General features: G+C 37.9%; 1 protein-coding gene across 2 annotated transcripts in view; it reads left to right on the forward strand.

The window, feature by feature from the left end:
- SLC13A1 (solute carrier family 13 member 1) overlaps positions 1-21,411 on the forward strand; it is a 48,065-nt gene extending 26,654 nt beyond the window's left edge. The window contains exons 5-16 of one of the 2 annotated variants that reach the window (XM_086886986.1): positions 2,441-2,628; positions 3,255-3,312; positions 3,393-3,456; positions 3,958-4,121; positions 6,767-6,886; positions 8,045-8,143; positions 8,233-8,334; positions 14,066-14,169; positions 15,035-15,144; positions 15,810-15,971; positions 18,203-18,340; positions 18,441-21,411. In XM_086886986.1, coding sequence (XP_086743112.1) covers positions 2,441-2,628; positions 3,255-3,312; positions 3,393-3,456; positions 3,958-4,121; positions 6,767-6,886; positions 8,045-8,143; positions 8,233-8,334; positions 14,066-14,169; positions 15,035-15,144; positions 15,810-15,971; positions 18,203-18,340; positions 18,441-18,584 — 1,453 coding nt within the window. In that variant the 3' untranslated portion in view covers positions 18,585-21,411. The remainder of the gene's footprint in view (positions 1-2,440; positions 2,629-3,254; positions 3,313-3,392; positions 3,457-3,957; positions 4,122-6,766; positions 6,887-8,044; positions 8,144-8,232; positions 8,335-14,065; positions 14,170-15,034; positions 15,145-15,809; positions 15,972-18,202; positions 18,341-18,440) is intronic. The other variant, XM_086886987.1, reaches the window with a different exon arrangement.
- Positions 21,412-26,028: the final 4,617 nt, after the last annotated feature.

The raw sequence follows: 26,028 nt of genomic DNA on the forward strand, positions 1-26,028 counted from the left end.
CAGGACTCCTTGTCATGAAGCAGAAAGGAAACAAATGTTCAGAAAACCAGAAACCCCAGGTGTAAAAAATAAGGTGCCTCTTAAGTGATTTAATTAATGACACTTCATAGGAATGCTGAATTATTTCTATTCCTCAGTAATTTGACTGACCTTATTTTAAATATCACATGTATTTTGATTTAGTTCTGCCTCTTTTGATAGCTGGTAGCTTTCTCTTTGGAAAAAATCCTGTGTTCAGCTCTAGGCCCCTCACTACAGGAAGGACATTGAGGTGCTGGTGCAAGTCCAGAGAAGGACAATGAAGCTCATGAAGGGTGTGAAGCACGAGTTTTATGAGGAGCAGCTGAGGGAGCTGGGGTTCTTTAGTCTGTAGAAAAAGCATCTCAGGGGTGACCATATGACTCCCTGAAAGGAAGCTGTAGCCAAGGGAATGTCAGCCTCTTCTCCCAGGTGAGAAGTGAAAGGACAAGAGAAAATGGCTTCAAGCTGTGTCAGAGGAGGATTAGATTGGGTAAAAGGAAAAATTTCTTCAGTGAATGGTTGGTCTGGCATTGAAACTGGATGCCAAGGGAAGTGATTGAGTCATGATCCATGAGGTATTTGAGGATGTGTAGATGTGGCACTTAAGAACATAGTTTAGTGTTGGACTTGGCAGTGTTATGTTTATGGTTGGACTTGATGATCTTGAGGGTTTTTCATAGCCCAGATTATTCTGTGATCATGGCTTTCTGTCATTTGAGCTATGCAGTAAAGTCTGCAGACTAGCAGAGAAATGTGAATACATCTATGCAACCTGCAAGGACTAGAAAGGATAATAAAATACTTATTGTGCACTGCAAAAGCAAAGAGTGACTTTATAGTTGTATATAATGAAATAGTTACCCAAGATTCCATGCATGATAATTTTTCAACAATACCACAGAGAAAATAATGCAGAAAACTGGGGCTGAACAGGATAGATTTTATTATTTTGTTATCACTTTTAGAGTTTCTCAGTAGAGCCCACCACATTGTACCAAATGGTCACCTGACCATCCATTGTACCCGACCATCAACCCATCCAGTGCTGGAAATTTATGATGAATAGTTTTGAAATACATTAGTGAATGCCTTAATAAATCCTCTTGCAAGTTCTACTAAAATGGCATTTTTCTACAGTGTGAAAATTCATCTTCAGTGTGCATATTCTGACCCATATTTTCTGAAGAAGAAACACAATTCTTCCTCAACTCCTGTCTGAGGACCTAATGGAAAACTGCCTAAATTAATAGGTTTTACACTACTGATGACAATTTGTGTTGAGTAAGGTCTGTGACTTACTGGTCTACAGATCACTTCATCACTATACAATTAAAAGTCCATAGGGAAAGACAAGGTTCCCCCACAGAGGAAAAAAAACTAGTTTGAAATGTTTTTACTTTTAGCTGAAATTAAAGGCTATGAGGGACATTTTGATTTTTTTTTTTTACATCATCAAATAATGTTTACATGATTTTTATATAATTTCTGTATTGGCTTCATGTACTAAGTAGATCTGACATTTTTTCTGAAGCTTCTGATCAAGGCTGGGTGAAGAACTTTACAAATTGTGCAGATGTCTTCTGAGAGAAAGGTGCAACACCACCATCCCTCCACTGAGTTCTCTTGCTGTGATGATGTGTGGCAGGTGTTTAATGTCAGTAACAGCGCCTGGGAACAGGGAGTCAAGAGGGCTGTTCACATTTCCCACCCCAAGAAATGTGTTAAAAACAACATTGTGACCTGTATTCATATTTTACAATCCAACTTCACCAGGAATGACCTGGAATGTTTGATTTTTCAGTCATTGATGCAGTTCAGTGTATTGCATTATTACTTGTAGTAAACTTAGAAAAAGCTGAGCCAAAACCAGATTAAGGAATTGTAATGACCTTCGCTTTCCCATTTAATATTAAAGATGACATTTATTGAAGCCCAAACAATGCCCACACTTGTCTTGGTGCTCTGAATAAGAACTAAGTTTTGTACCGCTTCTGAATTTTTAATATTTCTTCCTATAACAACTGAATTGGTATGTCTAGAGTCCAAGTGATAATTCCAGGGTTTTGACTTGGACTGTACAATACAAGATTAATAACTTCAGCAGTGTAGCCATTTTGACTCTCATTTGAATTTGAGACATGCATGGTGCTCTTTCTTCAAAAATTGTTCAAATATAGTAGAATTCTGTAAATAAATATTATTGCTTCTGCTTCACTTTATAACATATTTGAACCTTAAAATATAATCATTTCAGTATCTTAGATTGAGACAATTTTAATTTAAAAATGTTCTCAAAATTATAAGCTTCAAATTTTCAGTGTTTCAGCTTTTCTGTTGACAAAGTTCTCTATTTATATGAAATAGACTGATGATAGGAGGTGTAACTGTAGCAGTCATAGACTCTTCTCTCCTATTCCAGGCTTATGCTGGGTTTCATGGTTAGCTGTGCTTTCTTGTCCATGTGGCTCAGCAACACCTCTGCTGCTGCCATGGTGATGCCAATCGTAGAAGCTGTAGCCCAGCAGATCATCAGAGCTGAAGCAGAAGCTGATGAGCTGGAGATGTCCTGCTCTAATGGCTCCACCAACCCAGCACTGGAGCTGGACGGTAGGCACACGCTGCAGTTCTGTCTTTGCCACCCTCACTCAGCAGTCATTGACACACCAAGCACAATTAAATGGCCTGAGGAATACTTGTATCATCACATGCTTCACTGTGAGACTTCTCTTGGATTACTGTGCGTGAGCTCTCTCATGGTCACAAAGATTAGTTAAAACTGGACAGGTGCAGAAGGTGGCAGTTGGATGAGAGGAGGGGACAAGGGAAGGGGCTGGCTTATCAGCTTCATGGGCTGGCTTATCAGCTTCATAAGCTGGCTGTAAAGAAATATGACTCCAGGTTATAGCTACCCTAAGGCTTAAATGTTAGCACAAAAAAGGAGCTCTTTAAGCTATAGGATAATGTTGGCAGAACAACTGAATCTAGACTGATTACCTACACAGTGGGACTGTAAACTAGAAATATTTCTCCTCTTTAGAAGATTCAGATTCTGAGGAACAGAAGTCATGAAGGACTAGGGTACATATCAATATCAACTGTTTCTGAAATTGGTAATTGGCAAATGTATTGATGGGATGATGTGAAGTAAGTGCATGGGATGAGACATGCCGATGGAGCCTTTTTCAGTTTTACTCCCTTAAATGCTCTTCTGTCTTTGCATCACTGTCTTACAGAAAATATAGGAGAATATGAAAACCCAGATTGGAAAGAGAAAGAAAAACAAGTTAATGGGTAATTGCTATTAATTCTGTCCTAAGAATTCATCTAAATAGAATATCTGTTTGTTACAATACATGCCTTTGTTTTTCCAGCTATAACAACGTGGGCAGTACTGTATGCACAGTTGAAAAGGAAAATGAAAAAGGAAATGAACAGGTACTTAAAGTGTCCTTTTATCATGCAGTGAAACTTAGTTTTAACCTAAATCTGACTTCTGTGCCACACCTAAAATGGCACAGGTTGCAATGAAGCTGGTTGCATGTGAATAAGAATGATACCTGTAGTCATACACATGTACACACTTAGCTTGTATAGCTATTTCATTACTGATTTTGTCCTTCCATTCTACACAAGTTTAAGCAACCTCACCTGAGTACAAACTCTATATACGAGGCGTGTGTATACACATCAATCTACACAGAGGCAGTTCTGTAAAGACTGAGGCAGATCAGGAGAGAAAGGACTTCAGGATTTGACTCTGCCTCCTTTTCCTTTACATGAATAATTGCATTACCAGTGTAACTGCAAACCAAACCACACTGCAGACAAATATTATGCCAGTAAATTTTCTGGCTCTTCTGAGATACCCTCAAGTTATATTTTTGTGCTTGATGATGAGCCCTTCTTATATATTAATTGGTGTATATACTTTCTAAGCAGAACCTACCACCTACTGAAGCAGAGAGAAAGAGCAGAAAGGACAAATACAGTGGGATTTTCAAAGTGATGTGCTTATGTGTGGCTTATTCTGCTACCATTGGAGGACTGACAACAATCACAGGAACATCGACTAATCTGATTTTTACTGAGCACTTCAATTCGTAAGACACTGTATTATATTATTTGTTTTCTTCTTAGTCCAGAATTTTAACTTTCTTTCTTGAGCTCTCACATGGCTCCCCTAAAACACATTAGAAACCTTGCCCTTTGATTTGATATTATTTGATTCTATTGCTTTTCTTAATTGTTTGTTAAGGAGATAAAAAGAAATTGCATATATGTATTTATCTTAGACGGAGAAAGTCCATAAGTGATCTGCCAACACAGGGAACAAGATGACCATTGTTTGGTTAAGTAGTACTTTACTGTTTGGGTAGCTCCTTTCTGAGAAGGAAAGCAGTACTTAGCATGAATAGAATAGGCACTATCTAAAGAGATGTTATTAATTTATAAGTGCAACAGGAAATAAGTTCAGTATGCTTAGCAAAGAGCATCAGGAAACTTTCAGAAGGCTAAGCACTGTTGAAATGAGACATATAGGTCGATTAATCAACAAAAAAGCAAATAATTTCAAAGCAGAATGAAATTTTGCATTCAATGGAACAATGTTTTAAGGTCTTCTAAAGCGTATTTTAATATTCGTTTTCTTATTTAAGTAGAACTTCTTTGAAAAGAAAATTGGGATGTTTCATTCTAAACCCCTTGAAATCCAATACTTGCTGCTGATAATTTTTTTTTCTGCAAATTACTATTGTAATATGAAAAAATTGGACTATATGAAAAAAGTAGGACTATTGTAATAGTCCTACTCCAATCTTGAAATAAAACAAAATCCTTTTTTGCCTTCCATCCACTGTTTTGTATTGCACATGACAAAATTGTTGAAGATCAGTTATTAATAGCATTTGTAGTGTTTGCCTGCAGAAAGTTTACTGTTACTGACACTAAATCACTGTAGAAGGAGAATTATTAAAATCAAGCACACTTGTTCATTTTCCAGAGGAAATAGGTCTAGAAAAGAAATCAGTGTGTCCTGTCCATCCTTGCTTCAGTCATGACCTGTAGCAGGTAATCCCACATTAGCAGATAATCCAACCGGAACAGTGTAATAGATTTTTTTTATAAAAAAAAACGTTTAAACTGATCATCCATTCTAACTGAGGAATATTTGCTGTGGAGATAAAGAATACCTAACTTCAATATTCAGATTATGAGAAATGCTTACACAAATATTCATCCCTGTACAAACTTATTGTAGAACCTTTGTACAATATTGTATTGTTCTACAATATGTATTGTAGAACCTTATTGCACAATAAACTAACATTTTGTAATGGAACTGATTCTTTAGTATAAAGTTTTCAAGAGCTCATTTTGTTGATCAATAAGAAATTATTGCACATATTTCAGGAAAGATCATTAACACTTTAGCAAGTGATGCAATGTTAGATCATTCCTACACTGATGTCAAATCTTTCTTATCTTGGAATTTTTAATTTCAAAAATTGATGTGGCTAACCATGTAACAAAAGGTACACAGCCATGTAATCAATAAATGATGTAACAGCACAATGCTTTCTATGTTCTGTACTGTTATATTGGGAGTTTCATTGTCCCATCATTATGTACAGTCGCAACTTGGAGCATCACTCCAAAAAAAGGGAAGGGGTTTATGTTTGGTCCCTGCTAGCACTTTATTTGCAATATATATAAGCATCATAGTAAATATAGATCAAACCTAAAATTTGCACAATACTGGAGAAATCATGTATAATAAGCACTTAAAGCTTTAAGCACTCTATGGAATCATCACAATTATTTTCCTTCTAGCAAGATCTGTAATATAAAAGACTGGCTAATAATTGGAAATAGCTATTAGGATGTCCTTTGGATATTTTTCTGTCCCTTCCATCTGATTTTTGCATCAAGGAGAAGTGCTCATGCAGACCTGAATTTTCTCACTTGTATCATTACAAGCTCTTTCAGTAGAGCTAGAGGAACTCAAAGAAAGAGTTCTGTTCACAAAGTAAATTGGAAAACAAGCTGTTTTTACTCCGCTTTTTTGCCTATCTGGCATCAATCCAACAGTAAAGGAATTTCTTTCAGAGAGCCAAAGCCTTTCTCCTTTTCTTAAATGCACATGGAAGGGAGATCTCTGCTTGAGTGACCCACATTTACAAACAGCAGCTTGAGACAGCCTCAAAGAGACAAGGTGGGTGGAGAGATCATCCACCTGGCCAATGAACATTTATGGAAATTAGTAGTAATAATTTTGATTTTTATCAGTTTTTAATCACTTATGGAAATCTAAACAATACAAGTTTCACTGTTGCTTCTACTGTTACCTTCTATGTTCATTGGAGCTTTTTCATTTGAGTATATTTTCTTGTGTGAAATTCTCATCTCAAAAAAATCCTTTCTTTCAAATTCTGTTTCTTTATAGTCCTAACATCCCTTAGGCTGTGCAGGGCCCTCCCTTGCTCACTGAACTCACTTCAGACACACCTCAGTCAGTGTCAGTTGATGATCCATTGCTCAAAAAACTGGTTCAGCTGGTTCCTGTAGTGGTCACCATGACCAGGAACAGGATGGGAGGGTGAGGTAGGATGATACCACAGGCCACCTCATGCTGAAGTCATGCCAGCCAGAAATACTTTCCCTCAGCAGTGCTTTCTGGCAATTCTCACAAGTCTTCATTCCTTTGCAAAGGTTATCTAAACTTTTTTTTTTTTTTTCTTTCATCCAGACGTTACCCAGGTTGCCAGTGCATCAATTTTGGATCCTGGTTTATCCTTTCCATCCCCATCGCAGTTATTATCTTGCTGCTATCCTGGGTCTGGCTCCAGTGGCTTTTTCTTGGGTTTGAGTAAGTGAATGGTATAATCAATAAAACAAAAGGTTATTGATATAAAAGATAATTTGTACCATGAGTAAATATTGCATCTTAGTTTAATAGGCTCAATAGGAAGAAGATGCAGCAACAGTGATTTTGCAGCCTTGATTAGTTTGGCTCAGTCTCTGGATGGAACAAGAATTTCCTAAAACAAAGATCCTGGACTATTCAGTCCAGTGTGAAAAGTCCACAACACAAATGGGTGTACTCACTTCTTTATAATATACACACATCATTATTAACCAGTGCATGTGTGCAAGACAGAAGAATACTGAAATTATATACAATTTTTTTGACTGGAAGAGTCATAGGAATAGATGGAGTGAGGCATTTGTGTGAATACTTGAACAATGTCTGTTATAAACTGGATTACTGTATTTGTAAATGTGAGGTAGGAAACTTCTGCTTTTCCTAAATGTATATGGTATGGTAGGGTCTCTGTTTCTCCACAGAGCTTGGGCTTTTATGATTTTGGAGAGAACAATACTTCTTTCGGGATGATTCTTTTTTTCCATGAGTTTGCTAACATCTGGAGAGATAGGTGGGACACCAGCCTTCCAAACTTACATGGCTACTTATGGTGCAAGATGAAAAGCAAGATTAGTTTAAGCAGACAGAATCATCCCATGCTTACCATTCTATATGTGAACATTTATAGTTTAATTTTTTTTATTTTTTTTTAATAATGTTCTTTATAACATTGTGTAAGAGTCTTATCCAAGAATAATAACCTGGCTTGTAGCAAATATTCTGTTGATCAATACTTTGATAGAAACTTTTTCAATTCAAAGCAAAGTAAAACAAAGCCATAGATTTAAAGAGACTCTCATTAAATAGAGTTATATATATATGATTCTTTCAATCAGTTCATATGATTAAAATCTCATCCTTCCTGGCCAAATGAGCTGGTCAATAACAACACATTTTGTTGCTGCCTCTGTCAGTCTCCCACTGGACATTGTCAATTAATACCAGTATGCTCAGTTTGATGTGTGATAACTAAATGGGAGATGCTGCATTGTAAAATGAAGATTTTTCATTTATCAAGTGCTATTGGTAACTGGAAAGGTTGGAGACTTTTTCTGTATACACTATTAACTCATCATTCAATATTGCTGCTTTATATTCCAGTTTTAAAAACATGTTTAGGTGTGGCAAGAAGAAAACAGCTAGAGAAGAGGCCTCATCAAAGGTGATTCAGGAGGAGTACAAGAAACTTGGACCAATTAGGTATTTCAAACTATAAATCTGCAAACAAGAGCAGGTAAATCCAAGTATTAATTCAGGAAAATTTATAATTCATTCTACTTCTGCTATAGCTACCCAGAAACTGTTACACTTGTCCTGTTCATTCTAATGACCCTCCTGTGGTTCACCAGAGATCCTGGCTTCATCCCAGGATGGTCTTCACTTTTCCCAAAGTAAGTGATCTCTTTTGATAAGCCAAGAACTGTACTGTGCCTTAACTACATATCTTCTTTTCTTACCAATTTTCAAAAATTAAAGTACTTTCAGTATTTCAGAAATTTGCTGGGCCAAACTTGTTTCCAACCTTTGTAGTGTATACAGAAGATAAACTCCAACATGTATGTGAGCAATACCTGAAGTGTGTTAAACCTGTTATAGGATAAAGTGCCTCTTAAGAGGGATTATTACTAGATTTTAGTATGGTGAGGGAGAATGCATAACAAGTGATGCCACAGTACCCCACTTCCTCATCAAATGTGAAATGTAAAAAATAAATCTGGTTAGAATTTTTTGATCTACTGCCCTTAGTGACAGCACACTTATATGTGTACAGAGCAGCATCCCCCTGCTTTGACAGCTGAAATTAATAATATAAATTACTGTCCATCCATACATAACTTCCTTAAAGTCATAGTTCAACTAAACACCAAAAAGTCAAGAACTATTGTATTTTTTTTTCCTTCTGCTGCAAATTCTCCAGGATCACTTGGATTTCTTTTCCTAAGTAATCAGTTAGTCTTACAGGAACTTGTATTGCCGTGATGTCTCCTTTTCTCCTGCTGTAATTGCTGTCATTTCAGTTCTGTTTTTCTGTGATAAAGTTTTGAGTTTTGCTCTGGAGTGGTGGGAAGTAGTTGCATGATTGGGACAAGTAAGACTTAATGCTTTTTAGGTCCTTATGGATTTAACACTCATTACTGGCTATCCCAAAGGCCAGTAATAGGCCTAGACTAGGAGGGTAATTTTTCATTTTGTTTTTCTGTGTGTTTGTGATAAATTACATGTGAACACACATGCATCCTGCCTTCTCTCTTTAAATAAATTTCCACCAATTAGACACCTTCCCAGTGCTCTTCCAGAAAGTCTGGGAGGGGATGTCACAAGGAATAATTGTAGCACTTCAAAGACTTAAATTGTAACTCAAAATTATTTTGTGAAAAAAAATACCATTAAAAAGTGTATTAAAACCGAAGATTGTTTTAACACTATTTACTTTTAATAATCAGAAAAAATTGAAAAAGAACACTTGTTTTTCCCTACAACAACAGCAGAGCTGATGATCACGGCCAGATATGAAACAATATACTCTTGAAAGGATTTTGGAGTGGTGACCTAATTAAGCAATCAGCTAGCTAAGCAATCAGGCTGGGTTGGCTTCTCTTCCTGCTTCCTATGAACACCCAGGGCTCACCCAGCATTGTTTGAAGAGCTACATATTAAACTGAAAGAAACACACAGAAAACAACCTTTCAAATATGGGACTTATGGTTCAAATTTTTCCATCCAGAGAGCCACATGTTTCTATCTGAAGCTGGTTATCTTTGTCTGAGGATTTTGTTCATTAATAGGAAATTACATTCTCAGAAATGAGCAGGGTTACAGGGATGTTACTTTGTGGATGCTCTCTAATGCTCTTCTTGGGAGCAACTGCAAGCATGTGTCATATCACATTAGGCCAAATTATGTTGTGAACTAACCCGAAGAGAAACAAATTTCCTCATATACTTTAGGAGGAAAGAAAGTGTCTCTTACTATTCACACCCTAATTTCTAGATATTTTTAATTTATCAATCAATTATATTAACAGGCATAAAACCAAGAAGTTAGGTTAACACTTTCTGAGCAACAAAAAATTCTCAGTGAAGATACATGAATGGAGCATAGGGCCAGCACAGGTACAGCTGTGGGCAGTGTATATACATGGAAATAAAATCCAAACTAAACAAGAGCAACAACAAAGAAATGGGAAAACCCTTCAGATCTCAGGAACAGTATTTCCCTCACTGTGATGTCCAAAAGGCTTGTAGCAGTGCACTGAACTGTGGATTACATCTCTTACATACTTGTTCCCTAAGACACCTGCATAAAAAAATTGCTCAGTGTTTTGGATTTAAGTACAGAGAGAGGGATGTGCACAACTTCTTAAATTTTATGGTACAGGAAACAACTCTAAGGAAATATTCTTCACCCTTACAGAAATCTGATAGAACTTGCTTACCAAAGCAAATTTTATCCTACAATCTCAGTAAGGCCTAAGGGAAGTTCTGCCACCTGAAAAGAGCTTTTACCCTACAAAAAGCTACAATGTCACTCCTAGACTAGTGAGTGGGTCCCATTAGGTGGGAATTGCGACACCCTCAGGGTCTTAAACCAGAGAGGGCTGTCTGATCTTGGATTCTAACATGCTGAAGATCAAAAGTGTTACACAGTTCCGTTTGTTAAACCCACTTGCAATTTATTCTATCAAAATCTGAACTTCCAGAAAGAAACCAGGCTTGATGTTAGGGTGGCAAAGTCCAGGTTCTTCAGATTTTGGAATTTGCTAACTTTCTTGATAGTCATGTCTGTTGTCAAACTAAAAAAGACAAACTAACATATTGCTTTCTGTCTGAATATAGCTTCCAGCTACCAATTTTTGTCTTTCTCTTTTGGATCAAAAACTCTTCTGTGCTTTAAAAGTATATGTATCTTATGATTATTTCACCTTATAAGCTTTACTTGATGAACTAAATGAAATGCTTAAATCTTTGCTTCAAACAAAATTTCCCATCACTGTCACCACCCATGTTCATATGCTCAGACCCTTGTGTGCATCCTCACAATACTGAATACTCCTTTAATATGCAAATACCAATATTTTTGAAATCCCAGCAGAAGTACCACTATTTAATTATATTACTTTCATACTTTTTAAGAGCTACTTTTTATACTGTCAGCAGATTTTTAATCCAATTTCTGCTGTAGCAGTATTGAGTAGAGCCCATCTTTTCCAGCTTTATTAGATGCCTTTCAAAAACACATTACCTCTACTGGTTAATGTTTCTTAAGAAAAAATTAGACATTTTTTAAAGACTAAATCTTCCTTTGCTGTCCTGACCTGCACCTGTAATGTCCTTCTGTGAGAGATGACAGGATGTTTTAATAAATATTGTATAACATTATAGAGAGCAGCGCAGGGTAAAAATTCATGTTTCCTTCCCATCTGTTGACACCACTGGATCAAACATCATTTCTGCTACAGCAGTTTCCTTCTATGTCCTGGTCTGATTCCAGGCTTTAGGATATTGGCTTCAATTAGAGGAGTTCCAGATTGGCCTTTGACCTTTGGGTTTATGAGCCTCATAAGAAACAGAAAGTTCAGCACTGAGCTGCAGATGATTACAGCTGATGTGGGCAAGCTGGGCTTCCCTCACTCTTCCTCAGATAATTGCCTGAATATACTGTATTTTTTTCTTCATGATTTATTGCTTTCTTTACTTCTAATACAAGACCACTATGTATTTTTGTCCATAGCCATGTTCTCTACAATGGTCTCAGCTGGAGTCATTGTGAGGTCTCATGAATCAACAGATTTTTTGCTTCCTTATAGCACAATCAGATTTGCACTCTTACAAGCAGCTAGATGTTCTATATGCTATGTATGCATATGTATTACAATTTGGACAAATAGGCTTTTAAAAATATTTGTCTCAAAATTTGACAATGATTGAAAAGCTTCTGTTTGGAATGGCATCATGTGTGTGTCCTCATAATAGTTTTTCTGATGGCAGGATGTTGTGTGTGTCCCAAGCAGGTTTTGTGACAATGATGTTTTACATCAGGAATACCAAGTTTGTGAGCAAAAAGTTGCACCCCCTGGTTCAGCTGGAGTAATTGCAAAGTCCTGCATCTGGAGAAGGACAATCCCTGCAGGAAGGAGCTGCAGGGTCACCTTGACAATGTTTAAAACTGTATGAGAGGGAGCAAAGAGTCAGGCTTTTTTTAGTGGGGCTCAGTGACAGGATGAGAGACAAGAGGCACAAAACCAAACTTACAGGATCCCTCTTGAGCATCAGGAAATGTTTTTTACCTGTGATGGTGACCCAGAGAGGTTTTGGATTTTCCATCCTTGAAGATATTAAAAAACTGTCTGAACACAGTCCTGGGCTGCTGGCTCTGACTCTGACTGAGCAGAGGGGGTTGGACCAGAAAACCTCCTGAGGCCCCTTTCAAACTCAACCATCCCATGAAAATGGAGCTGCCTAGAGGAAAGTGTCAGTATGGATTGTTTATGTACATAGATCTCACTTTCCTTCAAAACTTGTAGCAAGTTTTAAAAGAATTTAGGCTAGGATCAAGGGGAAGATATTTTGGATCTCTAGACCTGATGCATCTGGTCCCAGGCTAAAGATGATATACAGGCAGAACCTTAATATACCATAAAAATACAGTAACATTTTTTCAAAATTTATTTTCTATGCAGGCAGACACTAGGAAGCAGGAGACAGAAAACATCAAAGAATCACTTCAACTTCTATGGTAGCTTCATTTTGTGACAGTGTTAGCTAAAATTATGCTGGTTTTGGTGTAAGTCAGCTTTGCGTATTAAGGGTTTGGTGTTTTTTTTTAATTTCACCTAAGAAAGCAAAGGGATGCATCAGATTAGATATTTGTAGTATATAACTGAGAGAAACATTTTTCCCTTTGGTGAAAAGCTCTGGCTCAGTACAAAACATTAAGCTGCTGGGAAGATCTGATGGGAAGTTATTATTGGACTTACTGTAGCTGAATATTTAGAAAGCATATGGTCTGAGGCTGAAAGAACAAATATATTGGTGTATTGGTTCAGAAAATCTTACAGAAGGACTTGCAGAAAATAGAAAAAAAATAACAAGGTTAAGAAAATGTTTGCTTAGCTTTCTTCAGTAAAATTTCTATTCATTTTAATCACTACCTTGATTGAAATGAGACAGACTGGGATATGTCACCAGCTAACATTGTGTAACAGGCTTGGACGTGTTATGGCCTTACAGCTCAGCTTTGCACCTTGCCTGATCTTGGGACTACTCTTTACAAGTTAGAAGGATATTGAAGCAGTTTAAGAACCAGCAGTGCAAGCAGTTCTTAGAAATGACCAAAAACAAACATGACCCTTGTGACTGTGACCCCAGTAATAACAGCCATAGGAGGATGATAATAAAGCTCAGCTATGAAAGCATTGCCCTTTGTGGGTATGCACTGTGCTCTTTAAGGCCTCTTAAACTGAATCCATTGCAGAACATATTAAAATTATTAAATATAAAATTATCAAATTTATCATTAAAATGTTATTTAAGCATCAGCTACTCCTGAATATCACTCTCCCTCACCCTAATTCTGTGTGGCAAAATAACACATGCTTACCCAAGATGTTTGTTTATGAATTTAAAAGGCCTGCAGCAAATTTTCTATAGATATAAGGAGCTGACCTTGACTGTCTGCCGGGTTCCCTCCCAGCGACTTTCTCACTGCCTCTCCTCAACAGGACAGGGGAGAAAATAAGGTCAAAAAGCTTGTGGGTCAGGATAAAGACAGGGGTAACTGATTGCTTATCAGTTACCATTATGGGCAGACTTGATATGGGAAAAATTAATTTAACCACAAATTAAAAATAGAATCGGATGGTGAGAGAAAAAAGACAAAAATTTAAACACTTTCCCTCCATCCTCTTTTTTCCAGGCTCAACCTAACTCCTTCACTCCTTTACTCCTCTACCTCTTTCCACCACAGCCAGTGTTGCAAGGGATGAGGAAAAAGGGTTATGGTCAGACCACAGCAGACTGTGCACTTTTCTGTTCTGCTATCCTCTTCCTCCTTCTATCTACTTTCCTCCTTCTACTGACTATATATATTTATGTGGTTTTTTTCTTGTTAACTTCTCCTCAGGTATAAAAGCTATATTACGGATTCAACAGCTGCCTTAGTAATAGGCCTCCTGTTCTTTATTATTCCAGCAAAAACTTTGCCTAGGACATCGAATGGAGAAAACAGTTGAGTATATTTTGATGTCAATTTTACTACAATAAGGTATCTAAGATGCTACTGTAAATGTAACTTGCTGCACTGTTTAGAGGAACGTTGTTAAATACTAATGCTGAAGTCTTAATAGAGGATATAAAGCACTGGGGTATAAAGCATCCCTGGCCTGGAAGTCAGTGCCAACAATTATACAATGTGAGCAGCAGGAGCTAGTGCTGTGCAGGAAGCTGCTACCTGCAGCCCATGGACACAAATGGAAACCATCTTCCCACTGATTGCAATGGGCTTTGGAATGGGACTGCATGGGGCAGGGACAGCCTTATGTTTTGAAAATGTTACTGCTTGATTAGGGTACCCTATAAAAGTCAAAACTGTACATTAATTCATTATGTAATTTTCCCTCCAGAATTTTTGTTTTAAGTACATTGCTGGCTTGTCCTCTTTATGTGTTCAGGTGTGCTGCTGAAAGCAATGGGATCTAGGGGTTCACAGAGAATGCAAGGTCAGAACCTAAAGGAGTCTAAGTGAAACAACATTTTCTCAGCAATCTGTCTGAATAACAGTTTTACTGATTCAACTCATTGATATCCCACAGCTGTCTTCCACATAGGGAAGGAGGGGAAAGGGACCAGTGCTCCACTGGTGGAAACCATCACAGCTCTAACATCTACAAGGTGTGACAGTTTTCCCCAGTTAAAGATCTGTCCCTGGAAGCACGGGTTGTTTCTGTCAGACTTTGTTCATGTTACAACGATGAAGTTTTTGTGTTTGAATCATTTCCAAGTACTTCCTCAGGAAGATTATTTCAAGAGCTTGTCAATATGCTTTTAAATGTTGGTTGGGGGGCTATATTTTTTTTTATTTTATTTTTTCTAGCTGTTTTTGATTACACTCCCCTGATTACTTGGAAGGAATTTCAGTCATGCATGCCCTGGGAAATAGCTATTCTTGTTGGTGGCGGGTTTGCACTGGCAGACGGCTGCGAGGTAATACAATTTATAGAAGATACTGAACAAATAACGTGAATCAGGAGCAACTCAGACATGCAGTGAATTCACAGTTATTCTCTTATTTTAGCAAGTTATTCTATTGCAGTATTGAACAGGATAAATGTGACAAATGTTCAAGATGTTCAGAAAGCAGGTTTAGAGAAAAATAAGTTTCCTATGTCTTCCAAGACTATGCACAATGATGACTATTGTTTCTTACTATAAATCTGATGGGGGCAGGAGTTGTGAAGACATTGTTTCCAAAGCTTTAATGCCACTGAGATAATTCCCATGTGAAGCCTCATGGCTACTCCAGTAAATCAAGCAGCTTTGAATCCAGACTCTGGATATGAATACACATCTGATATACACATATTACCATTTTGTGATTAAGGTTCCTCTAACCACCTCAGTGATGCAAATATAAATAAATGGAATATAGTTTGCATGGGCTCCTATAGGGTACCATCGAATTAGAAAAATGGTCTTAAAAACATGTGGCAGAAATATGGAAAATATTTCAGATTTTTCTCTTTTACCTAAATATATCACAATTAGAAGATGAGTAAAGTCCTGTTATAAACCATTTTTATATACCATTTTTTACATTTTCCATTCAGTGACTTGCTAAACATAATCATGTTCTCACATTCCTTACACAGGTTTCAAAACTTTCTGAGTGGGTAGCAAGTAAATTGACCCCTCTAGGATCATTACCCTTGTGGCTGGTTATCCTGATATCCTGCCTTATTGTCACTTCAGTTACAGAAGTAGCCAGCAACCCAGCTACTATTACGATCTTTTTGCCCATACTTTCTCCTTTGGTGAGTATAACAAGCTTATTTTTAATCCAAATCTCCTTTATCACCCATGTAATAATGCAGCTGCTCAATGAAGAGTTTCATAAAGTCTCAATAGAATACCTCACGCATGTTTTTTGCTGTCCTATATTATGCACTGGATATTTGGTTGCTTTAGGTGTTTCTAACAAGAGATGCTGAAAAATTAGTAAAATTAGATGAAAGTTCATTTCATGATTTAAACCCAGATGGCAATCAAGCCACAGCCAGCTGCTTGCTCACTCCCACACCGGTGGAGTCCTGGACAGAATTAGAAAGGGAAAAGCTAGAAAACCCATAGGTTCAGATGAAGACAACTTAACAGGGAAAGCAAAAGCCCCACATGTAAGCAAAGCAAAACAAGTAATTAATTCACTGCTTCCCTGGGCAGGCTGCTGTTCAGCCATCTCCAGGAGAGCAGGGCCCTATCAAACATGACAGTTACTTGAGGAAAAACGCCACCACTCCAAACTCACCCTGCTACATGTACTGAGCATGATGCCATATGCTGCTGAATATCCCTTGGTCAGTTGGGCTCAGCTGTCCTGACTGTGTTTCCTACCAATTCCACCCCAGCCTCCTCATCAAGGTGGCAGTGAGAAAAGTTCTGCTCACACTTTGCTCTGTGTAAGTACTGCTCAGCCAGAAGGAAAACATCCCTATATTGTCAACACTGTGTTCAGCACAACTCCAAAGAATACAAGCTACTGTGAAGAAAATTACCTCAGAAAACTCCAGTTCAGTTCAACATGTGAAAATTGATGCTGTCGTTACTATTTGTGAATATTTGAAGCTCTTAAAAGGACAGTTCTCTTAGGGCTTCTTCAGGACTGCATCTTCAGCAAAAATGGTTAACACTGCATGTTTTCACAAAGAGAAGAGAGGGCTAATAGCTGTACTTTGTATGTAATTCACTTTTCTTCTGTCTCTAGATCAATTCTGTTCTTTCTTCTCACTATCTTTATCAAAACATCCAATTCTTTCTTCTTCAAAACTTCCTGATTGTCTTCCAGTTTGTAGCTTTTCCTCTTGGCCAGCCTTGACACATACTAATCCCTTTTCTCTTTCTTTCAAATAAATGGTACTCCTCTTTTCACAGAATTACAGAATCATTTAGGTTGGAAAAGATTTTTGAGAGCATCGTGTCCAACCTTTGACTTATAACCACTTTGCCAAATAACCATGACACTAACTGCTCTGACCAATTGTTTTTTGGAAGCTTCCAGAGATGATGACTCCACCACTTCCATGTGGAGTCCATTCCAATGTTTAACCCTTTCACTAAAGAAATTCTTCCTGATGTCCAACCTGAACCTCCCTTGGTGCAGCTTGAAGCCATTTCCTCCTGTCCTATTGTTAGCCTGGGAGAAGAGACCAACTCCCACCACCTTCTTTTCAGGGAGTTGTAGAGAGTGATAAGGTCTCCCCTGAGATGCCTTTCCCCAGGCTGACCACCCCCAGCTCCTTCAGCTGCTCTTCATAAGGACTTGTGCTCCTGACCCTTCCCCAGTTCCATTGCCCTTCTCTGGACACCCTCCAGCACCTCAATGTCCTTCTTGTAGCGAAGGGCCCAGAGCTGGACAAAGCACTCAAGGTGTGGCCACAACAGTGCCCAGTACAGGGGACAATCCCTGCCCTGGCCCTGCTGGCCACACCATTGCTGATACAGGCCAGGATGGCACTGTCCTTCTTGGCCACCTGGGCACACCCTGGCTCAAGTTCAGCTGCTGTCAGCCAACGCAGCCAGGTCCTCTTCCACCAGGCATCTTTGCCGCCTGTCTGCCCCCAGCCTGTGGCACTGCCTGCTGTTGTTGTGACCCTAGGGCAAGACCTAGCATTTGGTCCTGTTGAACTTTATCCATCCAGCCTGTACAGATCCCTCTGCAGAGCCTTCCTACCCTCCAGCAGATGAACACTCCCACCCAACAGAGTGTCATTCACAACCTTACTGAGGGTACATGTGATCCCTTTATCTGGATCGTCAATTATGTATTGTATACAAATTCAGCTTTATCATCTTTCTTACAGTGCTTTTGCTTTTTATTCCTGTGTACTGTTCTTAAAAAAAATATTTTCCCAAAAAGGTGATTTCTCATTGTTTAAACTGGCAGTTCCATTCACATTTCATTTGTGTTAATATAGAAAGTTTGTATTTCTGTATTTAATTTGGCAAATACATCCTTTGACAGCTGTACTCTCTTTCATTTTTTTGGTAGGCTGAAGCCATTCATGTGAACCCACTTTTCATTTTGATACCTGCTACCTTGTGTACTTCCTTTGCATTCCTGCTTCCTGTAGCAAACCCAGCCAATGCCATTGTGTTTTCATATGGTCATTTAACTATTATGGACATGGTGAGTTTTAAGCAAAAGTCCTAAAGGGGATTTTTGGCATTCAAAAATTTTTCTTCAGTGACTTGATGCACATTTCTGCTTTCTTTTTCCTCTTCTTTAGGTGAAAGCTGGCTTGGGCATTAACATCATCGGAGTTGCTGTAGTTATGCTTGCAATTATGACATGGATAGTGCCTATATTTGATCTCTATACTTACCCAAGCTGGGTACCCAACATTCCAACTACAAATGGCACTGGGCTGTAAAAAAAAAAACCAACAAAAAACGGTTTCTTTTTTTTCTCACATGTGGTGAGTCACTTAAAATGCTTTCAGTCACCACAATGATAAGGATCTACATTACTATAAATGCTGTATTTCACAGTCCCAGAGACTGATGATCCAGTCTGAGAGTCTAATCAGGAAGAGTGCTAGACTTTCTAAAGATCATAGTTAGATCAGGTTTCTAATCTAGTTCAGCTAGTCTGAATTTTTATATCTTCATGTTATGAAGGTAAAAATAAATGTGCATAGCCATTATCACTGGCAATTCCCCCCCATTCTCAGGGTAGCAAAATAACAAAATTTAGATTTTATTATTTCAAATACAAAACCTTGTTATTACTTATTTGGGGGTTGTCAGAGAGCATGTCGGTTTTCTGTATTCAAGCTCTGTTTGGAACCGTGTTGATCAAAAACAAAAGATCAGGGAGGGGACTGTCTTGAACCCATAGTTTACAGACCAGTAAAAAATGGAGAAGAGCAGCATGGCCACTTACACAGCACTTTATCTATTAAGCACCTTGTAACCTGGAAGGAGAATGCATACTTCAGCATATGTTTAGCCTACATCCTCCCAGGACCTCACTAAAATATGTTGTTGCTCTTGAAAAAAAAAAATAAAATATATATATATATTTTTCTGGATAGACATATGTTGATAGATCTGAGCTGATCTGTACAAATGGAGACTAAATTATCATCATATCTCTCTGCCAAAAGTAAATATATCCCCTTCAAGAATGAAACCATAAGTCAGAGATGAAGATTTAACAGTCAGTCAAGTACATCTTCACCAGGAGGCTCATAATATCTACAGGATAGGTGGCGGTTTAAGGTTACTAGACTGTGTTAATATTGTAATGTTCTAAACACAAAACAGTGCAATGTGGTCAGAATGTAAGCTGGAGTTCAAAGATATCTTCAAATGATGTTCTATTTGGTTGTTACACGTTTTTCACCGTAAAGACTATAGCCTTACCTGTTGTGAAGATCCATGAAAATTTGCACAAAACATGTAATTAGTAGTCTGAATGAAATCTGGATGTATTTAGGTTGGATCATGCCTTAGGATGCCTGTATGACAGTAGTAAACATCAATCTGTCTTTTAAAGATAGTGCCCATTTTTCTTAACAACAACAACAACAACAAATGCTTTTGCTTTTTGATTAATGGTTTACGTTTATTTTTGGTAGTGTGTATTTAGAGATGTCAGTCATGACCTCTGTAATGCCAGAATGCAGTGTATAACATTGTTGTATATGTAGTTAGTTTCCTGTAGCTATGAGTTGCAGGTTCAGCTGCAGTGAATTATTAAAGAAGCACTTTAAGTTCTGTTTAAGTATTGAAGTAAGTACTGGTGCATGACACCACACTTTTAGCAGTTGATTGAGGCTGCTATCACAATTTTTTATAGAGTGGCAAAATAGGACTATGACCGTCACTGGGCAGTCAGGAGCTGCCACTATACAAATAGTGTTTATTGATCCCCTGCAGTAATGATTATTATTACAGATATACAACACTTGGCCAATGAAGTAAGGTACCAGAGGGAAATGCTGATACAAGTAACTAATCCAAGATACAAATCCTGGATTATATTATATGGTATTTTCCCAGACGCATGTGCAGTGCAGGAGCTTGTGGCTTGTTCAGGCCTTTGGATCTGCAGGCAAAGAGCGCTCTTACTTACTTTAAGTTATCGCCTTCTAATTTTGTCAGTAATTTCCCAATTATTCAAAAGCAGTGGAAAGAGTGAATAACAGCATTTCAAGTGGAAGGGATCTCAGAAGCATCCAGTCTTGCTCAAAACAAGGTTATTACTCTGCTCAGATCAGGTTGCTCAGGGATTTGTCTAGACATCTTGAAACTCTCCAGCATGAAACCCAATATGTACAATTTCCCTGACTGATGCTCTCCAGTGCTTTACTGTCCTTGTGGTAAAATATTTTATCTTTAAACAAATTAATTTCAGGATAATAAACTAATTATTCTCCCTTTTATTTGGAATAGATTCTTTTCTGTTTGAAAAACTGGGGTTTTTTTTACTTTTTCATGAACCACACCAAAGGGGAGACAGTTCTCTTTGTGGCCTTATGTTCACCACTCCCACTGGATGTGATATTTTTACAGGTCTGCTCTGAAAAGCCATACAATCATGTGGCAACTGTTGTTTAGCCAAAGGAAATCTGTTAACTGCTTCTGAGCTGCCCCTGACTATTATTAATTTTCTCAGTACAGAATTAGCTGTTATAACCTTAGCCTTGAATATGATGATGAGGTCTACAGGGGTCCATGAATGCACTTCTCCATTAAATCAGGCTTTGACACCAGTATTCTCTCTTCAAGTTGCATATCTTCATGGAAGAAAATAACCATTTTGCACCAGTTATTGGAACTCTTGTCCACCATCACAAGTGATACAGTTTTCAGTAAAGCTGAAGCTGTTTGTGTCGGTTGATTTTCAGCAGTTCATTTACGTTATTTTCTGAATTATTCATAGAATCAGTATGACAACAAAGGCCTGACATGTCTGAACCCTCATGTCATTCTGTCACAGAATTTCCCTAAACTCTTTTTTCAGGGCACAAATTATGGTTAAGTATCTTAGTAAAGAAGAAAAAAGAGTAGAATTGTTTAATGAAGGATGTGTTTTCAAAAACTACTGTGACTAAAATTGGTGTATGCAGTGGATAATACACAAAGAGACAAGGGAGTGATTTGTAAAGTTGCTCATCTCTTGGACCTCATGTTTTTAAAATTTGTTGCAATGAAATGCAGATTTATATATAAACTGACTTTCAGCAATCAGCATCTTATTTGTGTCATGATGTACTAAATTAGTGACAAAAGTAAATGATTAAGCATGATGTTTTTGGAGACTGTATCCTGCAAGTAAGCCAGTTATGAACAATCAAGTTGGTAGTACTGGGAAAATAGGGTCTCAGCAGAATTTTTGACTTGTTTTCCAGTAGTTTAAGGATGGGTCAGATGCAACGTTTGAGATTATTTGTTATTATTACTAACTTATTTTTAAAGCTTTTAGGAATGTTTTAAGTACAAATTAACAACCCTGCAGTGCAGGGATTAATTTTGATATTATACTCCCCACCTGAAAGCACTGAAATGGAGGAAAAAGAATTTCAGAGTGTGGAGATCTGGGTACCCAAGGAGTGGATTTAGCTTGGACTGCAGGTACAGATCACTATACTGAGCACCAGCAGAAACACACTCTTCATATGTTGCTACTATATTCATTGCTTTGACCAGATTTTTTTTAGGACAAATGGTGGAAATGCACCTACAATTATTTTAAGAGTTGATTAATATATAATGATGTTACCTATTTGTAAATTGCTCTGTTCATAATTTCCATATGAAAGTTTTTTTTTCTTTGAATCAGATGAGTCTAATTAGTTTACTGTAATAGTACATAAGTAATATTTGTGACTTACTATTTATTTGTGATCTCATTCCTGATGAATTAAAAGGAGTTTTTGTTATGTACTTCACTGAGGTATGTGCCAGGTCTTCTCCTTTTCAATGGCTATGCTGTATTTAGTGTATTTTCACTTTATTTGGAAGATGTGCGTTTAGATTACCAGAAACCTCAAACCATGGAAAATTCTTCTTGCCTTTTGTATTTTACAATGAGGCAATCAGATCAATCTTGAAGCATAAATCCCTTTTGTACTTTCAAAATGAAATGACTGTGTTTGTTTCCTGCCAGGGTCTAGCTTGTTTAAAACCAACCAGGCTATAGCTCAAGGGCTCACTGAAGAGCTCACTGAAGAGCAGTGCAGCACAGCAGCTCAGAAGAGTGTAGCAAAAAAGATCCTGCATCTTACAACTCTTTGATTAGGTGTAGATACAGAACCACCTCGCATGTGAATAACAGCGACAAAAACACTCTTGCATGTTATGTGCAGCTGCTGGCAGGACTGGAAGGCTTCTAGTGACCCCTTAGATGTCCAGAGGTCTAGTCCTGCCCCTCTCCTGCCCTGCCCTTGGCAGCCCACAGCAGGATGCCACTTTCTCTGATGGTGACACCTGGCTGCCCCAGAGCACCTGAGCATGGTCAGGCCTGCACATAGATCAGCTTTCAGCTATTAGTCAGAAATGATAACTTCAGTTATCAGCATAGTTCTTTGTCTCTGCAAACTTCATTTGATGGTTTATGGTTTTAACGATCACTTGAACTGAATTCTTATCAGTGTTATTCCCTAACACTTTTGCATTTTGTGCTTAGAAGCCTATGCATGGTTTTTTACCTGCACAATGTTCAATTTCTGTACAACTTTAATTTAAAATACAAATCTGCTATGTTTAAAATAAATATTTTGTGACTGCTGTACCGTCCAACATGCGTTAGTAATAAATTAACAAGAGCTAAAGTTCTGATCTGCAAAGAAAAGCCATTTGTCAATAAAAGTGCCTGAGATTTCTTAAACCTTTTTTATTTTTTTATCTCAACACTTGATATACATGGCAGAGAAAAATACCTGCTGAGAATAATTTAAATTTGCTGGATATTGAAAAAGGCCCTCTTTTAAAATAATTTAAAAAGGAGAAAGATCTATTGACTTTGAAGAGCAGTTGTAGATAAAAAAAACCAAACTGTTTTCTGCCATGTTCCTCTACAAACACAGAATAAAAATATCACAGATTCAATCCTGTTTCAGGATTCAGAAATTATAAGATCAGAAAGCAAGGCATATACCTATGCAAAATAACTCTTTAGTACCTGGTTTCTGGCTCAGGAACAACCGTTTTAGGTCAGGATGCTGGAGCAGACCCACAAGGTTAGCTGGAAGAGTCACTTTCAAGCATTTCATTTGGTCATCTTTCAGTGGAGGGCCTCAGATTCTGCCGTCTTCAGTTGTGGCAGATGTGGAGACTTGGATGAAAATTTCAGATTGCTGACCTAGGTTTGCAAAAGGTCTGTACAAGATGAAGGATAAAAGGTACCACAAGAAATCTAAAGAATCAGCAAGCTGGTTCAAACACCCAAAATCATCCAAAATTAAATTCTAGTTAAAAGCATGGTCCTGAAACTCTTATCCTCAGGCCTCAGTCCAAGAATGCTGCAGGGCATTTTTGTGTATCTTGCTTCCTTCCCATAGAAATCTCCATTTTAGTCCTCCAACATCTTCTAACAATACAAGAGGCATGAAAACTTTTTGTGACCCTTCCTCAAATGCTGACTTATTTGAATCCACAGCTTTTACACCTCAGGAGAGACCAGTGTTACCAGGATACCAGATACCTTAGAGCCAACAGAGAAAAATTCTTGAGCCCCAAAAATAGAGCTTTAAGTAAATAGCCTGGGCAATGAGCTCTGGGTCTGGCAGCTGGGACCACGGTCACACCTGTGCTGTCCCACAGTGGTTCCTCCTCCAAGGCACAGGGAGACACTTTCACCCTGGGAAACTGAGGATAAGAATGTTTTGCTGTAGCTGGACTACAGTCTCATACCCCACAGAGAGATACAGGCATAGTGGCATTCATAGATGCCTAAATTAGGAATCTGTTTGAAAAATCTAAGAGATTAATTTAATATTTCCAGGACTAAGCAGGCAGGCAGATTCCCAGATTTTTCTTTGACTATAACGCATTAGGTAAGTAATCATGAAAAAAAATTCAAAGCCCATGCTAAAATAAAGGCAGCTGTTTTTTCAGGCCAGGTGTTTACTTTAAAATTGAAAGTCTTATTATAAGTGGGATTTAAAAACTGTAATTCAACAAAGAGGCAAGACCTTCATGGTACTCAGAGCATCACTGAGGTAAGGTTTTTTTTCATCCTGCATGTTGTATTTTATGCTATGTGATGTCCATCTTCACCTGTGCTTACCAGGAGCATAGATAGCAAAGCAAGCTGTACTAAATGTACAGCTAAATGTACTAAATGTACTACGGTGTACCAAAGATAAAAAACATCAGCATTTTAGGCTAAGTCAGTCTGGAATAACTAAGCCATAAGAGTTTGATTGTTTTTACTTTTTGGCTCTGCAGAAGTAAACTGTTAAAGTCTCTTGTATTTTGTAGCACTTGCTTGAATACATAACAAATGGGAAAGGCAATTTCTGCTCTCCTAAATGATTTCTCTGAACAATTGCCCCCTTGAGTTATCTTGAAAAGCTCTGTTTATTATTGCAAAGAAATAAAAGGAAGAAAAGAAGAAAAGAAAATAAATGAGAAGAGCAAAGGAGGAAGGAAGAAGAGGAAGGGAGAGAAAGAAACTAACCTACAATCTGCAGTTCTGAGTCTCACCTTTCAAAACTGGTAATGATCCGTGTACAAGACTGACAACTTCTCCTGACATTCTTCATGGATTTGAAAAGTTCAGTTTGCATAATATAGAAAACCATGTGGTGGCTAGTTCTTTCTTTGGACATTATTATAATTCATCAGAGGAGAAGGAAATGGATGGCATAGATAGTGCTATAATTTTTCCTGTTCTCACTGTGACAGCAGATGGAGTTTTGCACCCATTAAGAACAATTCTTCAATTTCAGTAAGCCTTTAACCCTTTCCTAGTTACACTGGATATTTTCAGTGTAGAAATTATTGAATACATTGCTTAGGCAGTATCTCATGGGTGACATTTCTGAACAACACTTGAAATTCTTAGGTGTGGAGTCCTCTTCATGTAATAATGAAATATGACTAAAGCCTTATAACTAAAGCTGAACTTTCAGTGCCCTCTTGAAGCCACTTACCTCCTTACTCTCAAGTTGTATTGCACTTACAATATGATTTTACAGACCACAAAGAGAAAATAGGTTGTGTTATACATGATGTTGACAAGGTCAATGAAGGTTATTATATGAAGCTTCCGTGAGCTTAGGAGTTTTCTGCTTCTGCTACACAGCTGTGATTGGACTAAATAACAGGAAATCTAAATAGCTTCCCAGCTAATCCAAGATGGAAACTTCCACCTGCTCTGATTCCCCTTTAAAGGTGGAAAAGTACAGTAGTAGACAGCTGAACCTGGTCCAGCCAAATATGTCTCATGTCTATGATGCTCCCTCAAGCTGTGTCACAACCAAAGGCAGCTGAATGTTAGTTGGACCCCAATCCAACCTCTTCCCATGGATTTTAATCCTTTTGCCATGGATTTGCACTGTCCCCTGGGAGCACAGCTCCTGGGATTGCTGTCAAGGTTGTCTTCTGACAATAGATGCCCATACAAGAAACTTACAGTGCAAGGGGACATCCTCAACCTGGTTCAGTTTCTCCAACAACCTGTAGAATGCGTATCCCCTCAGCACATCTTGGGTCTTACTCCTTGTCCGCAACTGGGAAATGTCGAGCTACCTCTGATCTGAAGCCATTGAGCTGTTTTCTTGTATACAGTGTTAGCAGAAATGCAAGAAATACTGAAAGAAAACAATAGTACTAATTACTGCTAGCTGCTGTATTGTGTAGGGC

The sequence above is a fragment of the Cyanistes caeruleus genome, chromosome 4, assembly GCF_971803275.1.
Source record: "Cyanistes caeruleus chromosome 4, bCyaCae1.hap1.1, whole genome shotgun sequence".
Classification (NCBI taxonomy): Eukaryota; Metazoa; Chordata; class Aves; order Passeriformes; family Paridae; genus Cyanistes; species Cyanistes caeruleus.